The 17,788-nt window shown below is 41.9% G+C and overlaps 1 protein-coding gene across 1 annotated transcript in view; it reads left to right on the top strand.

The window, feature by feature from the left end:
- The window catches only part of LOC110489130 (androgen receptor), a 31,822-nt gene extending 14,261 nt beyond the window's left edge, over window positions 1-17,561 (top strand). The window contains exons 4-9 of the mRNA XM_036943312.1: window positions 13,683-13,895; window positions 14,288-14,497; window positions 15,734-15,878; window positions 16,535-16,665; window positions 16,750-16,901; window positions 17,311-17,561. Coding sequence (XP_036799207.1) covers window positions 13,683-13,895; window positions 14,288-14,497; window positions 15,734-15,878; window positions 16,535-16,665; window positions 16,750-16,901; window positions 17,311-17,478 — 1,019 coding nt within the window. The 3' untranslated portion in view covers window positions 17,479-17,561. The remainder of the gene's footprint in view (window positions 1-13,682; window positions 13,896-14,287; window positions 14,498-15,733; window positions 15,879-16,534; window positions 16,666-16,749; window positions 16,902-17,310) is intronic.
- Window positions 17,562-17,788: the final 227 nt, after the last annotated feature.

The following is a 17,788-nucleotide window of genomic DNA, read 5'->3' as shown; positions in this document are numbered from 1 at the left end:
GGAACTTGTTCAGTTTATGTCTCAGTTGTTGAATCTTGTTATGTTCATACAAATTTACACATGTTAAGTTTACTGAAAATAAATGCAGCTGACAGTGAGAGGACGTTTCTTTTTTTTGCTGAGTTTACAATGTTGTTGATACATCCTCAGTTTTTACCTTATCACAGCGGCAGTGTAGCCTAGTGGTTAGAGCGTTGGACTAGTAACCGGAAGGTTGCAAGTTCAAAACCCCTGAGCTGACATGGTTCTGCCCCTGAACATTAAACTCTGTATCTGTTTTAAAGTCACCATTGGCTTCATGGTAAAATCCCTGAGCCATTTTCTTCCTCTACGGCAACTGAATTAGGAAGGACGCCTGTATATTTGTAGTCACTGGGTGTATTGATATACTCTTAGAAAAAATGTGAATTTTAAATTTCTACACATTTACCTCTTTGCGAGACATTTTAAAACCTTTGTGGTCTTTGTGGTTGAATCTGTGTTTGAAATTCACTGCTTGACTGAGGAACTTTACAGATATTTGTATGTGTGGGGTACATAGATGAACACTATTATTGCAGACAGAGTGAGTCCATGAAACTTATGTGACTTGTTAAGCAAATGTTTACTTCTGAACTTTTAGGTTTAGGTTTACCATAACAATGGGGTTGAATATTTATTGACTCAAGACGGTTCAGTTTTTCTATTTTTTATAATTTGTAAATTTTTTGCGAAAAACAGAATTCCACTTTGAAATGATGAGGTATTGTGTGTAGGCCAGTGACATAACATCTAAATATAATACATTTTGAATTCATGCTGTAACTCAACAAAATCTGAAAAATTGAAGGGGTGTGAATACTTTGTGAATTTCCTGTATATGTATGATCTACACTGAATGTACAAAACATTTAGAACACCTGCTCTTTCACTTACATACACTGACCAGATGAATCCAGGTGAAAGCTATGTTCCCTTATCTCTTTTTAAGGCTTGAGACAATTGAGACATGGATTGTGTACAGTATGTGTGCCATTCAGAGGGTGAATGGGCAAGAAACAGATTGTATGTACTTTTGAACGGGGTATGGTAGTAGATGCCAGGCGCACCAGTTTGTGTCATATAGCCTGTGGGCTACAGTTCATTTAGCAGACAAGATTTGCTTAGAATTACGTGGCATTATTTTTATATGATTTTATAGTATGAAGAATAGTATGAACAGCTGAATAATATATAAAGGATGTTTTCTCCAATAGATTTGAGGGAGTGAACACATGCAGCTGTTCTGTGTTGAATGGTAAACAAAGAAACAGGTCCTCCTATATGCTTCATTAAAAGTTATTTATGCAACTTTACCTGTGATACAAACGTTGGGCTGTATGTTTTGATTTGAAATACATTCTAAAGCTGCATGATGCCTCTCTAATGATGATTTGAAAAATGTCACATGAAAGGCATGAGCTTTGATTTGTGCATTGTGAAGGCTGCACACACTCCATCAGTCTCTCATTCACAATGTGATAAAAACCTGATAATATTTTCACCAGGCCTCGATTTTTCCCGGCGGCATCCCCTTTGTGTGGCTGTAACGCCCCATAAAACATACATGTATTTTGCGGCCAAAGTTGCCATTGTGCCCTTGGGCTGAATATAATAATTATAATTCCCTTCTCCCTGCAGCAGTACTCAAAAGCACCTCTCACTCAAATGACTCTCTCAGTTATCTCAATTCTTATTAGCCAATGCCTGTCACACGATCGGGTTCTTCTCTCAGGCATCTGAGCTCTGAAGTAGGCTACAAGTGAAGACAGACAGTGAAGACAGACACAAGCAAAAACAGGCATCCTGTTATCGAATTCAGATGTAAAAAATATTGAAGATTTTAGAACTGTCCAAATTTACTTTTCGTCAGCCAACAAGATGAGTAGGCCTAACGAACGGCAAAAGCACTAGCCTATGTCAGTCTACTATCCCCATAGTACAAAAGTTGACCTATTGTGTCGGTCAACTTCAATTTTTAAAAGCAATGAGGCTGATGCAACAGATCAGAACATTTAGCTTTTAATATTGATAAACTATTAGGTTATTTCTTCACATTATAAGCAAAGCAATGCACACATGGCAGTAGGCTGTAAGCTCGAATGTTTCAAAATGCAATCAATTAGCAGGAAAACACTATTCTCAAAAGTGACCGCAAATGCGATTATGCATGTAATGAATTTATTATAAAGGTGCATTTTTAAGGTGAAAATTATCTTCCCCAAACTTGAAACTGACGCGCCACCTATGTATGCCAGCTAGGATCTACAGTCGTGGCCAAAGGTTTTGAGAATGACACAAATATTAATTTCCACAAAGTTTGCTGCTTCAGTGTCTTTAGATATTTTTGTCAGATGTTACTATGGAATACTGAAGTATAATTACAAGCATTTCATAAGTGTCAAAGGCTTCTATTGACAATTACATGAAGTTGATGCAACAAGTCAATATTTGCAGTGTCGACCCTTCTTTTTCAAAACCTCTACAATCTGCCCTGGCATGCTGTCAATTAACTTCTGGGCTACATCCTGACTGATGGCAGCCCATTCTTGCATAATCAATGCTTGGAGTTTGTCAGAATTTGTGGGTTTTTGTTTGTCCACTCACCTCTTGAGGATTGACCACAAGTTCTCAATGGGATTAAGGTCAGTTTCCTGGCCATGGACCCAAAATATTGATGTTTTGTTCCCAGAGCCACTTAGTTATCACTTTTGCCTTATGGCAAGGTGCTCCATCATGCTGGAAAAGGCATTGTTCGTCACCAAACTGTTTCTGGATGGTTGGGAGAAGTTGCTCTCGGAGGATGTGTTGGCACCATTCTTTATTCATGGCTGTGTTCTGAGGCAAAATTGTGAGTGAGCCCTTTCCCTTGGCTGAGAAGCAACCCCACACATGAATGGTCTCAGGATGTTGGCATGACACAGGACTGATGGTAGCGCTCACCTTGTCTTCTCCGGACAAGCTGTTTTCCGGATGCCCCAAACAATCGGTAAGAGGATTCATCAGAGAAAATGACTTTACCCCAGTCCTCAGCAGTCCAATCCCTGTACCTTTTGCAGAATATGAGTCTGTCCCTGATGTTTTTCCTGGAGAGAAGTGGCTTCTTTGCTGCCCTTCTTGACACCAGGACATCCTCCAAAAATCTTTGCCTCACAGTGCGTGCAAATGGACTCACACCTGCCTGCTGCCATTCCTGAGCAAGCTCTGTACTGGTGGTGTCCCGATCCCGCAGCTGAATCAACTTTAGGTGACGGTCCTGGAGCTTGCTGGACTTTCTTGGGCACCCTGAAGCCTTCTTCAAAAAAATATAACCGCTCTCCTTGAAGTTCTTGATGATCCGATAAATAGTTGATTTAGGTGCAATCTTACTGGCATTAATATCCTTGCCTGTGAAGCCCTTTTTGTGCAAAGCAATGATGACGGCACGTGTTTCCTTGCAGATAAACATGGTTGACAGAGGAAGAACAATGATTCCAAGCACCACCCTCCTTTTGAAGCTTCCAGTCTGTTATTCGAACTCAATCAGCATGACAGAGTGATCTCCAGCCTTGTCCTCGTCTAAACTCACACCTGTGTTAACGAGAGAATCAATGATATGATGTCAGCTGGTCCTTTTGTGGCAGGGCTGAAATGCAGTGGAAATGTTTTTTTGGGATTCAGTTCATTTGCATGGCAAAGAGGGACTTTGCAATTCGTTGCAATTCATCTGACCACTCTTCATAACATTCTGGAGTAAATGCAAATTGCCATCATACAAACTGAGGCATCAGACTTTCTGAAAATTAATATTTGTGTCATTCTCAAAACTTTTGGCCACTGATTGTAAAGGGGATTAATGTACTTCATTTTAAGAAGGTATTTGGCCACGTTTAAAAACATATAGGCCTATGGGCTAGGCTACATGAGCTGAGCGACTAGGATTTCAAAAAGTCGGGGGAAAAAGGCATGCTCTGTTTATTACCTTACTGCACACGCTGGGCATCATTCAAGTGATAATACATCTCTCACAAGTGATAGGCTAATATTGTCACCCATCAGACTATTCTTAATTTCATATTTCTTTACATAGCCTATACTAATAATATACAAGTACCTTTGGAAAGTATTCAGACCCCTTGACTTTTTCCTCATTTTGTTAGCTTACAGTCTTATTCTAAAATGGATTCTTGTTTTTTAAATTCTTATTCTTGTTTTTTCCCCCTCATCAAACTACTCACATAATGACAAAGCAAAAACAGGTAATATCACATTTACATAAGTATTCAGACCCTTTACTCAGTACTTTGTTGAAGCACCTTTAACAGCGATTGCAGCCTCGAGTCTTCTTGGGTATGACAATCTTGGCACACCTGTATTTGGGGAGTTTCTCCCATTCTTCTCTGCAGATCCTCTCAAGTTCTTTTAGGTTGGATGGGTAGCATTGCTGCACAGCTACTTTCATGTCTCTCCAGAGATGTTTGATCGGGTTCAAGTCCGGGCTCTGGCTGGACCACTGTCATGACGTTGGCCTGTGGGTAAGGTTTATGACCCCCCCCCCCCCCCCATAAATTTCTCCCTTTGTCACGTTCTGACCTTTAGTTCCTTTGTTTTGTATTTATTTAGTATGGTCAGGGCGTGAGTTGGGTGGGCAGTCTATGCTTGTTTTTCTATGATTTGGGTATTTCTATGTTTCGGCCTAGTATGGTTCTCAATCAGAGGCAGGTGTCATTAGTTGTCTCTGATTGAGAATCATACTTAGGTAGCCTGGGTTTCACTGTGTGTTTGTGGGTGATTGTTCCTGTCTTTGTGTTTACACCAGATAGGACTGTTTTAGGTTTTCTCACGTTTGTTGCTTTTGTTAGTTATTTCATGTGTAGTGTCTTTATAAATTAAAGAACATGAATAACCACCACGCTGCATTTTGGTCCGCCTCTACTTCACCTAAAGAGAACCGTTACACCCTTCCCTCTCTCTTGACCCTACATAGGGACTCTTGAATAGCCTTTGTTAAACAGAGAGTCTGGGAACATCAAAAGTGGAGGGAAAATAACCATATTTCGGTAATAGAACCAGTTGAAAATATGTGTTGGTACTTAATGAATATGATGTCAGTTCGGTTGTCATCTGAGACATTATGACTGATAACAGGACGACCTAAACTGTATCTGGGAAAGTCTACACATTATAATTATCAGATTCACATGGAATTGTGGGCAATTCAAATGTTTAAATATACAATTATTGGTGAAAAGATTAAATGTAATTTTAGCTTCCAAATGAGAGATTTGGGTTTTCATAAGGTTAGGGCTCTGCTCAATCAGTGGCCCGGCCTACCCCTGTGAAGAGACATGGGCTATAAACTATGAAACACGCCCTTCTCCATCCACTATATAAGCCCTTGACAAAAATGTAACCTCCTGTTCCGGGTACATTAGGATGACGATCCGATGTCAGAAGGATTCAGATAATAACTGTTCCGGGTACATTAGGATGACGATCCGATGTCAGAAGGATTCAGATAATAACTACAGAACGAAGCCAACCTCAGCGTGAGCTTTGGTTGCGAATGGTATGAACTTTGAACTCTTATTCGCTACAGAAGTGATACCTCCTAGCCGTTGAGTTAGCAGTGGCCGCTGTAAACATGGGCTAGGAAAGGACGGACAGAGTATTCCGTCTACCACACAACGACGACACTACAACGTTTCCCGTTCACCACCAGAGACACTCTTCAAAGGACTCTGTTGGGCAACACGGCCTTCCATCTACGCAGCTCAGAGTAAATATTTATTGCATTTTCCTTTTCCAAATGGCCGGTAATTTAGAATGCATAAGATTCTGTATTTACGATAGAGTAGCTGCCTACGACCCGATAGAGACATCGCTTCTCCCTTTGTTCTTCAGTCTTCCCGCTCTTTCACTCAAACCTAGCCCCCTTTTCATCTGTTCCTTCCGCCAGGAACGTTTTCCTTTGACATAATTTGTAATCAAGGTATGATTCATTCTATGTATATGTAATTCTGTGTGATTAGTTAGGTATTTAGTAAATAAATAATTAAACCCAATTTTGTATTGCTGATTCAACTTGTTAGCCAGGGTTCGTGAAGATAACCAAGAATTTACAACTTTCAGATGAGACTGAAATAAGGTGACAATTAATATTGACTGCTATTGATGTAAAATATTACTAGGTCTTTAAGAGTTTATTCGGGAAAATAACAGCTCTATAAATATTATTTTGTGGTGCCCCGACTTTCTAGTTATTTACATTTACATGATTAGCTCAATCAGGTAATATTAATGACAGAGAAAGGATTTTATAGAATAGCATGTCATATAATTTAATCTGGCATAGCCAAAGACACGACACCACTCAAGGACATTCAGAGACTTGTCCCGAAGCCACTGCTGCGTTGTCTTGGCTGTGTGTTTAGGGTCATTGTCCTGTTGAAAGGTGAACCTTCACCCCAGTCTGAGGTCCTGAGCGCTCTGGAGCAGGTTTTCATCAAGGATCTCTCTGTACTTTACATTGTTCAAATTTCGCTCGATCCTGACTCGTCTCCCAGTCCCTGCTGCTGAAAAACATCTCCACAGCATGATGCCTCCACCACCGTGCTTCACTGAAGGGATGGTGCCAGGTTTCTTCCAGACGTAACACTTGGCATTCAGGCCAAAGAGTTAAACCTTGGTTTCATCAGACCAGAGGATCTTGTTTCTCATGGTCTGAGAGTCTTTAGGTGCCTTTTGGCAAACTATTGAGGAGTGGCTTCTGTTTGGCCACTGTACCATAAAGGCCTGATTGGGGTAGGGCTGCAGAGATGTTTGTCCTTCTGGAAGGTTCTCCCATCGCCACAGAGGAACTCTAGATTGCTCAGTTTGGCCAGGCGGCCAGCTCTAGGAAGAATCTTGGTGGTTCCTAACTTCTTCCATTTCGATTACATTGTGTCGGAATATCCTTTGAGTGTGTTGTGGTAATTCTAACCGAAAGGAGAGACAGTATTCTTCAAAACAACTTTATTATAAGATTTGCAAAAATTAAGCAATCAATAACATCCACTCAACACTCAACAACTTGTTGTTAGGAGAGCCGTGGTAGGCCGTCATTGTAAATAAGAATTTGTTCTTAACTGATTTGCCTAGTTAAATAAGGGTTCAATTCAAAAAGCTGATTTAGTTGTCTATGCAGATTTAAGATACCACAATTGTCTGTTCCTTCCTGCATGTTTCCACACATCTAAGTTCTTGCAGATTGAGAAAACAGGATGTCACACACTGTAGTCGCACCCACACAAGACAAGCGTGTATCAAAACTAACAAATGACAATGGACAATTCTCTAATTAAACAACATAATGGGTAATTAAATAATTTACTCTACAGGTGAAATACCATTCTTGATACACACAGGAAACTGTTGAGCATGAAAAACCAAGCAGTGTTGCAGTTTTTGACATATTCAAACCAGTGTACCAGGCACCTACTACCACAACCCGTTCAAGGGCACTTAAATCTTTTGACCTCTGAATGGCAAACATGCACAATCCATGTCTCAATTGTCTCAGGGCTTAAAAATCCTTCTTTAAACTGTCTCCTCCCCTTCATCTACACAGATTTGAAGTGGATTTTAAAAACCCTTGAGTCGATGTCCGTGCCCCCGTGAACATCTAATTAGCATAATAATAAAAAATCTACAGGTGTAAAAATCCTTCTCCTTCCAGATTGAAGTGGATTTAACAGGTGACATCAATAAGTGATCATAGCTTTCACATGAGCTGTAATCAAATACCCGTACTAACATACTGTATACTGCATGCTTAATGATACAGTGGCAAGAAAAAGTATGTGCACCCTTTGGAAATACCTGGATTTCTGCATAAATTGGTCATAAAATTTCATCTGATCTTCATCTAGGTCATAACATAGACAAACACAGTCTGCTTAAACTAATAACACACAAGCAATTATACGTTTTCATGTCTTTATTAAACACACCGTATAAACATTCACAGTGCAGGGTGGGAAAAGTATGTGAACCCTTGGATTTAATATCTGGTTGACCCTCCTTTGGCAGCAATAACTTCAACCAAACGTTTTCTGTAGTTGCGGATCAGACCTGCACAACGGTCAGGAGGAATTTTGGACCATTCCTCTTTACAAAACCGCTTCAGTTCAGCAATATTATTGGGATGTCTGGTGTGAACTGCCCTCTTGAGGTCATGCAACAGCATCTCAATTGGGTTGAGGTCAGGACTCTAACTGAGCCACTCCAGAAGGCATGTTTTCTTCTGTTGAAGCCATTCTGTTGTTGATTTACATCTGTGCTCTTTGTCCTGTTGCACCACCCAACATCTGTTGCATTTCAATTGGTGGACAACCTAACATTCTCCAGCATAATGTCTTGATAAACTTGGGAATTCATGTTTCCGTCAATGATAGCAAGCTGTCCAGGCCCTGAGGCAGCAAAGCAGCCCCAAACCATGATGCTACCTCCACAATACTTTACAGTTGGGATGAGGTTTTGATGTTCGTGTGATGTGCCTTTTTTTCTCCACACATAGTGTTGTGTGTTCCTTCCAAACAACTCAACTGTAGTTTCCTCTGTCTATGTCTGAATATTTTTCCAGTAGTGCTGTGGAACATCCAGGTGCACTTTTGAAAACTTCAGACATGCAGCAATGTTTTTCTTTTGGACAGCAGTGGCTTCTACCGTGGTGTCGTCCCATGAACACCATTCTTGTTTAGTGTTTCAGGTAGTATCGTAGACTTGTCAACAGAGATGTTAGCATGTTCCCAGAGATTTCTGTAAGTCTTTAGCTGACACTCTAGGATTCTGCTTAACCTCATTGATCATTCTGCGCTGTGCTCTTGCACTCATCTTTGCAGGACGGCCACTCCTATGGAGAGTAGCAACAGGGCTGAACTTTCTCCATTTATAGACAATTTGTCTTACTGTGGACTGATAAAAAAACATCAAAAATCAAATTTATTTATAAAGCCCTTCTTACACCAGCTGATATCTCAAAGTGCTGTACAGAAACCCAGCCTTAAAACCCCAAACAGCAAGCAATGCAGGTGTAGAATGAACATCAAGGCTGAACATCAAGGCTTTTAGAGATACTTTTGTAACCCTTTCCAGCTTTATGCAAATCAACAATTCTTAATCTTAGGTCTTCTGAGATCTCTTTTGTTCGAGGCATGGTTCACATCAGGCAATGCTTCTTGTGAATAGCGAACTCAAATTTTGTGACTGTTTTTTATAGGGCAAGGCAGCTCTAACCAACATCTCCAATCTCGTCTCATTGATTGGACTCCAGGTTAGCTGACTCCTGACTCCAATTAGCTTTTGGAGAAGTCATTTGCCTAGGGTTCATTAGCCTAGGGGTCATTAGCCTAGGGGTCATTAGCCTAGGGGTCATTAGCCTAGGGGTCATTAGCATAGGGGTTCACATTCTTTTCCCAACCTACAGTCTGAATGTTTAAATTAGGTATTCAATATAGACAAGAAAAATACAGTAATTTGTGTCTCATTAGTTTAAGCACACTATGTTTGTCTATTGTCTTATGTAGACATCCAGGTAATTCCAAAAGGTTCACATACTTTTTCTTGTATACTACATACTATATACTATTAGTTCATTTTAGTACACCGTAAACTAATGATATCCTTTCAGTTGAGCGAGCAAGCCCTTTGCCTGTCTACCGGAAGTTTATGCTGTTGCTCTGCAACTTCTTGCAAGCTTGTTAGCATAACAAATTACTAGCTAGACATCTTATAACCAGTGGGGGAACAAGTACTCAAAACTCCTACTGGAGTAAAAGTAAAGATACCTTAATAGAAAATGACTCAAGTAAAAGTGAAAGTCACCCAATAAAATACTACTTGAGTAAAAGTCTAAAAGTATTTGGTTTTAAATATACTTAAGATTCAAAAGTAAAAAGTATGAATAATAAAAACATTCCTTATATTAAGCAAACTAAACGGCACAATTAAAAAAATAATAATTTAATTACGGATTGCCAGAGTCACACTCCAACACTCAGACATCATTTAAACACAAAGCATTTGTAAAGTATTTTTACTTAAGTACTTTACACCACTGCTTATGACTTCATTAACAATGCCCATTAAGAACACAACCACTATACCACTTAGCTAAGCTAAGAATGACCTGAATAATCAAGTCAATAGATTGTGTTTATAAAGCCACTGTGGTTATCTACTCCGATTTCAGAGCACTCTCGTCTGAGTGTGCCAGAGCGCCGAATAACTGACAAATTTATGAACAAAACACCTGTTTAATATGGCAGGTGTCAGTAAACAATTGGCCCAGTGTCGTCCGGGTTTGGCCGGAGTAGGCCGTCATTGTAAATAAGAATTTGTTTTTAAACTGACTTGCCTAGTTAAATAAAACATGTTTTTTAAAAAGTCATCAAAAAAGCATAATTAAATTGTTGCTTGCAGCACAGTTACAGTCAACAACGCTCTGGATAACATGAAAACAGCCTAACCAGCTCTGCTAGGGCGAGTAAAATGGTCAGAGGGAGGTGTTCTCTCATTTGTGTCAGGAAGTAGATCTGAGGTCAGAACGCTCGGATCAACCCTACTCCTCCTCCAGAGTACAGTACGCACTCTGATGCTCCTAATTTACAATGGACAATCTGACAACGCTCTGAATTTACGGACACCCAGAGTGAAATCTGGCACTCAAGATTGAATTAATGAACACACCCTTAGAAGCCAACTAACATTAGGTAGCTAGCTAACGTACAGGTACATGCTGCTGTAATTACATGCTATGCGGTTTGTAAGTAGCATAGTTTTCAAATTGTCAGCCAACGTAAATTAACTTAATCGAAAAGTAATTACTTATTACATTGGCCAACATTTTCTTAACATTTGTCATAATTAGATAAAGCAATGAATTTGTATCGGACTTCGTCTGCATATAGGCCTATGGGCTAGGCTACATGAGCTGAGCGACTAGGATTTCAAAAAGTCTGGGGGGAAAAGGCATGCTCTGTTTATTGTCACAAATAGTACCATTAGTGTGGTTAGTATGAGTATTCAAACACAGCTCTGGATTCACTTGCCCACTCTATGTCATGGAAAGAACAGGTGTCCCCAATGTTTTATACACTCTGTGTAGTTTGTAATGCATAGCCTCCTGGCTAGTGGCTACTGTGACATTCACAGTACTTTTAAGCTGCGAAGCAAGAACGTGACTCGAACCCTTTCGGCTTGTGACATTCCCTTTGCTAAAGTTCATTAAAAAGTGTATGTTCATATGATGTAAATTGACATTTCAGACCGATACTGCCATTCATTGAGAATAAGAAAGAGCCTCTTCACAATTTACTCACACTTTCCTTTCATAGAAAATACCATCGGCTACACATTACTCAAATGTAAACTCACGTACTTGCTATGTCTCGACCGCTTCCTCCGAAGGTATTGTATGACACTCGTCCGACAGTTATCCGGCTTGAAGCAGGGCAGTGTAAACAGAATTGTCTTGTTGAGTCAACACTCCTACAGTATAAATGGTAATAGCAGAACAATGTTTTTGAAACAGCTGAAATGTACAGACATTTTCCTAATAGGTGAGACTTGTTTTATTGTGTTTTTAACAGAAATTGAAGTAACATGCTGTTATATTCTGAAATTGTTGCAGTAACTGCAGGCTGCACTGAGCCATGTTTAGCTCCACCACAAAAACATGTCAAATGTAGATTATACAAATAGGATATCTTTGTTCTATTTATAACCAGTGTTGCCGATTTAGCAACTTTTTCGCTATATATAGCAAGTTTTCAGACTCTTCCAGCGACTGAAAAGATTCTAGCGATAAATTCAGTTGCTTTTCAGGCTGCCTTTGGGGAGTTTTGACACAGAGGGTTTATATGGTTTAGATAGCATTTAGCGACTTTAACCCACTCAATTATGCCAAAAACGAGAGTGGGAGAAGGTGTCTGTGCAACAGAAGTCACAGCAATGGCACACGCACTGGGGATGGGGTGTGCGGCGGGAGAAGGGGAGAAAACGTTATGTTGGTGACTCCGCAGCTGTGCCACACTAGAACTGTAACGCGCTGCATCATCTCTTCCGTAGCGGTCTGGCAGTGTTGTGTAGGCAACGAAGGTTGCTTGGTTCCTTCATCTGATCAACAGTATAGGCTATGCATCAAATAAGCCTATTTTGCATTGACAAGCAAATATAATCTCCACTACTGTTCAAACAATAAACCAAACAACATTTAACCTTAATAGAATCCACACAAAATTGCATTTTGTTAGGGTTAGGGTTATAGCCTGTAATAACTAGTGATTACAGGCTATTACGAAATGGTAGAAACTGCTGTAGCCAACTAACTTCTATTTTTAGCTGTTAGGGGAATGAATACACAAGCAGCATATCAAACTGGGATACTGTTTTAGGTTACAACGGCAAGATTAAGAATATTTGCGAGGTATATATTTTTATTATTAATCAGATTTTTTTTTAAATCCCACTCCACCCACGTGCACGCATGTAGATCAACAGAATGGAGCATGTAGAAACCTTAACTAACTCCTGACCCTAGTTCCAGCGTAGTTCTAGCGTATGACATTTAAAAAAAAAATATCAGGTCATAAGGTTTTTTCTAAGATCCTGGAAAAACTCCTGGCCCTAGGGAGGGTGGCAACATTAAACCACTTTACACAGGTAGAGACAACAACTGCGAATGGACACAAACTAACAGGGCTGAGCTGGCTGTATGTAGGATTGCATGGTTTAGGGCTTTGCTTCTGTAATTAAAAAGATACTCATACTGTATGTCATCACTATTGTGTTGATCGATTCATTTCAGCCAATCATTTTGGATTGAAAAGGCCTAGGTAGCCTAGCCACCCGAAGTGTGAATATCAACCAAATCTGATCACAGTCACATTTTGTCACAACACAAATCATTTGGCCAATTTTAGGCTATAAATACATTGTTTAGGCCAGTTTCCCCAGATGGGCTCAGAGACAATATGCTTCTCTAGGCTATCTGGATCTGTATTTATCTATTTCATAATTATTATTGTTTTATTTTTTTAAAAATCAGATATTATGTATTTTACCACAATTTTACCATGTTTTCAGTCACAATTAGCTTTTACCACATCTACTGATTTGCATGATATTGATAAAAATGAAGCCAGGTTTGTTGTAAGGTAGTCCTTTTGTAATTTTATATTAGAATGAGAGCATTAATCGTTCATTTTTGATAGGCTAACATTACTTGATGAAGACATGCTGTTATAAAAGCAACTCTGTGCCTTTTTCTTGAAGCAAATGTGTAAGTGTAGCCTACAGATGAGAAAATCAACCTTTTAATTGTCTGCATGTACTTGCTTGTGAATTTTTGCCTTATTCAAGAGTGTAATATGGGTTGGTTCTATTATTCAAGAGTGTAAATGTTTGTCATTGTTAAATAGTTTGTGCTTACTGGCTAGTGGCTACTGTGATATTTACGGTCAATTTGAGCTGCAGACCAGGAATGTCACATGGCCAGCAGCCACAACGAAAGGTTAAGGCAAGGATGTCATGTGAATGGAAACCTAGCATTCTCTTTCTCCACCCCACTCCTCAGACTCCTTCATATATCCTAGTGGTAATGGGGCCTTTCTCTCTGTCCTACTTCTGTGTGTGGTGCATTTCAGGCCGGAAGCTGAGGGGAGCTGGCCCACTGAAAGGAGGAGTGGAGGGGGGAACACAGGCACCTGGCAGAGAGAGGCCTGGAGAGAGGGAAGGGGAGAGGCCTGGAGAGAGGACTGGAGAGAGGGAAGGAGAGAGGCCTGGAGAGAGGACTGGAGAGAGGGAAGGAGAGAGGTCTGGGGGACTACAGTTAGCCACCAATTCCCCACAGGCTCAATGTGAGGATCAATATTTTATTTTACCTTTATTTAACCAGGCAAGTCAGCTAAGAACAAATTCTTATTTTCAATGACGGCCCAGGAACAGTGGGCTAACTGCCTGTTCAGGGGCAGAACAACAGATTTGTACCTTGTCAGCTCGGGGGTTTGAACTTGCAACCTTCCGGTTACCGCTCTAACCACTAGGCTACCCTGCCGCCCGTATGTGAAATATTTTTCTTAACCAGAATGTCATTTTTTCAAATGATCCCTAACAAAGAAAGCAGTTACAACTTAATTCTGAATTTACGACCAACCCTGGATGAAAGGCAGCACATATTCAGTCTCAACTTGTCTAATTTTGTCACATATCTCTTGTCTCAACTCATCTCATCTCATATCCCTCTCTGCAGGCTGTGGTGCTTCGCAGGCTCCCACTCTTGGCCCCTGCCCTAGTCTACGCCCCTCCCTCCTCAACGTCCTGAGTTCCATCGAGCCAGAAATGGTCAACGCAGGCCATGACACCTCCCAGCCAGACTGTTTCACCTCCCTACTGTCCAGCCTCAACGAGCTGGGAGAGAGGCAACTGGTGTCTGTGGTGAACTGGGCTAAAGCCATGCCAGGTAAACCATTCTTCCTGTATTCTACTGTTACCTAACCACTACATGGTACCAAACCTCTAACCCTCTATCTTACTGTTACCTAACCACTACATGGTACCAACCCTCTAACCCTGTGTCCTAACCACTACATGTTACCAACCCTCTATCTTACTGTTACCAAACCACTACATGTTACCAACCCTCTAACCCTGTATCCTAACCACTACATGTTACCAACCCTCTATCTTACTGTTACCTAACCACTACATGGTACCAACCCACTAACCCTGTATCCTAACCACTACATGTTACCAACCCTCTATCTTACTGTTACCTAACCACTACATGGTACCAACCCTCTAACCCTGTGTCCTAACCACTACATGTTACCAACCCTCTATCTTACTGTTACCTAACCACTACATGGTACCAACCCACTAACCGTTAATCTTATTATTACCTAGCCACTACATGGTACCAACCCACTAACCGTTAATCTTACTGTTACCTAACCACTACATGGTACCAACCCACTAACCCAGGTGTGATAGAGAGAGCTGGGGGACAGAGAGCTGGTCTGTGTATGACTGATACCATTGCTGTGGCCTCGGTTCTAGTTTTCTATGTCCTTCCCACCAGAGGGGGCTCTACTCATCACGTATTTTATTCTCCCTGCACTGTGGGTTTCAGACAGCTGCATGTAGAAGACCAGATGTCAGTGATCCAGTCTTCATGGCTGGGGTTGATGATGTTCTCTCTGTGTAGGTTTCAGACAGCTGCATGTAGAAGACCAGATGTCAGTGATCCAGTCTTCATGGCTGGGGTTGATGATGTTCTCACTGTGTAGGTTTCAGACAGCTGCATGTAGAAGACCAGATGTCAGTGATCCAGTCTTCATGGCTGGGGTTGATGATGTTCTCTCTGTGTAGGTTTCAGACAGCTGCATGTAGAAGACCAGATGTCAGTGATCCAGTCTTCATGGCTGGGGTTGATGATGTTCTCTCTGTGTAGGTTTCAGACAGCTGCATGTAGAAGACCAGATGTCAGTGATCCAGTCTTCATGGCTGGGGTTGATGATGTTCTCTCTGTGTAGGTTTCAGACAGCTGCATGTAGAAGATCAGATGTCAGTGATCCAGTCTTCATGGCTGGGGTTGATGATGTTCTCACTGTGTAGGTTTCAGACAGCTGCATGTAGAAGACCAGATGTCAGTGATCCAGTCTTCATGGCTGGGGTTGATGATGTTCTCACTGTGTAGGTTTCAGACAGCTGCATGTAGAAGACCAGATGTCAGTGATCCAGTCTTCATGGCTGGGGTTGATGGTGTTCGCTCTGGGCTGGAGGTCTTACACTAACACAGACGCTGGAGAGCTCTACTTCGCTCCTGACCTCATCTTCAACGAGTCAGTACAACTATTGTCTTGCTGAATACAATATTGATAAATCTCTCTCTTTCTCTAGACAATAAATAAAAGGGAAATAAACAATCCTAAATTAAGAATAAACATTATACTGAGCCTCTCTTTCAACTTCTGACCCCCCCCTCTCTCGCTCTCTCAACTTCTGACCCTCTCTTTCTCTCAACTTCTGACCCTCTCTGCTCTCAACTTCTGACCCTCTCTCTCAACTGCTGACCCTCTATCAACTCCTGACCCTCTCTCTCAACTCCTGACCCTCTCTCTCTCTCAACTTCTGACCCTCTCTTGCTCTCAACTTCTGACCCTCTCTTTCTCTCAACTTCTGACCCCCCCCTCTCCCTGTCGCTCAACCTCCGACCCTCTCTCTCTCAACTTCTGATCCTCTCTCTCAACTTCTGACGCTCTCAAATTCTGACCCTCTCTCTCTCTCGATCACCTTCTCTCTCTCCCTCTCGCTCTCTCCCTCTCTCTCTCTGACCCTCTCTCTTTTTCTCACTTTCTCACCCTCTATCTCTCTCACCCTCTCTCACACCTTCTCACCCTCTCTCTCTCTCTTTCCCTCTCACCTTCTTACCTATCTGCCTCGCTTTCTCTCTGTCTGTCTCTCTCTACCTACCCCCACCCCCCCACCCCCACCCCAGTCAGAGAATGCGTGTGTCCAGTATGTATGAACACTGTGTCCGGTTCCGTCTGCTGTCCCAGAGGTTCTGTATGCTCAGAGTCACCCAGGACGAGTTCCTCTGTATGAAGGCTCTGCTCCTCTTCAGCATCAGTGAGTCACATCACTGACACACTGACACCAAGTGACTGTATCATTATCTGGTTCAATATCTGCTTATTTATTTGTGTCTGTTAGTCCCTGTGGAGGGTCTGAGGAATCAGAAGTGTTTTGACGAGCTGAGGATCTCTTACATCAAGGAGCTGGATCGTCTGGCCAGCTACCATGGAGAAAAACACCACACACAACGTCTGTTCCAGCTAACACAGCTACTGGACTTCCTACACCCGGTAATATACACTAACCCTGACCTCTGACCCCTAACCAACGCCTGTTCCAGCTAACACAGCTACTGGACTACCTACACCCAGTAATATACACTAACCCTGACCCATGACCCCTAACCTCTAACCCGTACACAACACCAGTTCCAGCTAACACTGAGACTGGACTACCTACACCCGGTAATATACACTAACCCTGACCTCTGACCCCTAACCCGTACACAACACCTGTCCCAGCTAACACAGCTACTGAACTACCTATACCCGGTAATATAGATCTACTATCCCTAACTTTTGACCCCTGACCTGATCAACCCCTCCTGCTTTGGTGGTATTGAAAGTTAACATCTCTCCCCCTGTTCGCTCTCTACCCACCCACCCTCTTTCTCTCCCTCTCTCTTTTTCTTTCTCTCAGATTGTAAGGAAGCTGCACCAGTTCACCTATGATCTGTTTATTCAGGCCCAGTCTCTGCCCACCAGAGTCAGCTATCCAGAGATGATCTCTGAGATTGTCAGCGTTCACGTGCCCAAGATCCTCACAGGCATGGTTCAGCCAATCCTCTTTCACAATGCACCTTGCTAGAGGGTCATCCCATTACAATTCATCCTAAAAGAGGGACAGACAATAACAAAACAATCTGTTAGACATTCAACCCAGGGTCCCCCATTCAACCCAGGGTCCCCCATTCAACCCAGGGTCCCCCATTCAACCCAGGGTCCCCCATTCAACCCATGGTCCCCCATTCAACCCAGGGTCCCCCATTCAACCCAGGGTCCCCCATTCAACCCAGGGTCCCCCATTCAACCCAGGGTCCCCCATTCAACCCAGGGTCCCCCATTCAACCCATGGTCCCCCATTCAACCCAGGGTCCCCCATTCAACCCAGGGTCCCC

This window comes from Oncorhynchus mykiss, chromosome 14, assembly GCF_013265735.2.
Source record: "Oncorhynchus mykiss isolate Arlee chromosome 14, USDA_OmykA_1.1, whole genome shotgun sequence".
Lineage (NCBI taxonomy): Eukaryota > Metazoa > Chordata > Actinopteri > Salmoniformes > Salmonidae > Oncorhynchus > Oncorhynchus mykiss.
The sequence above is the reverse complement of the archived record's forward strand: the minus strand, read 5'-3'. Positions and strand labels throughout refer to the sequence as shown.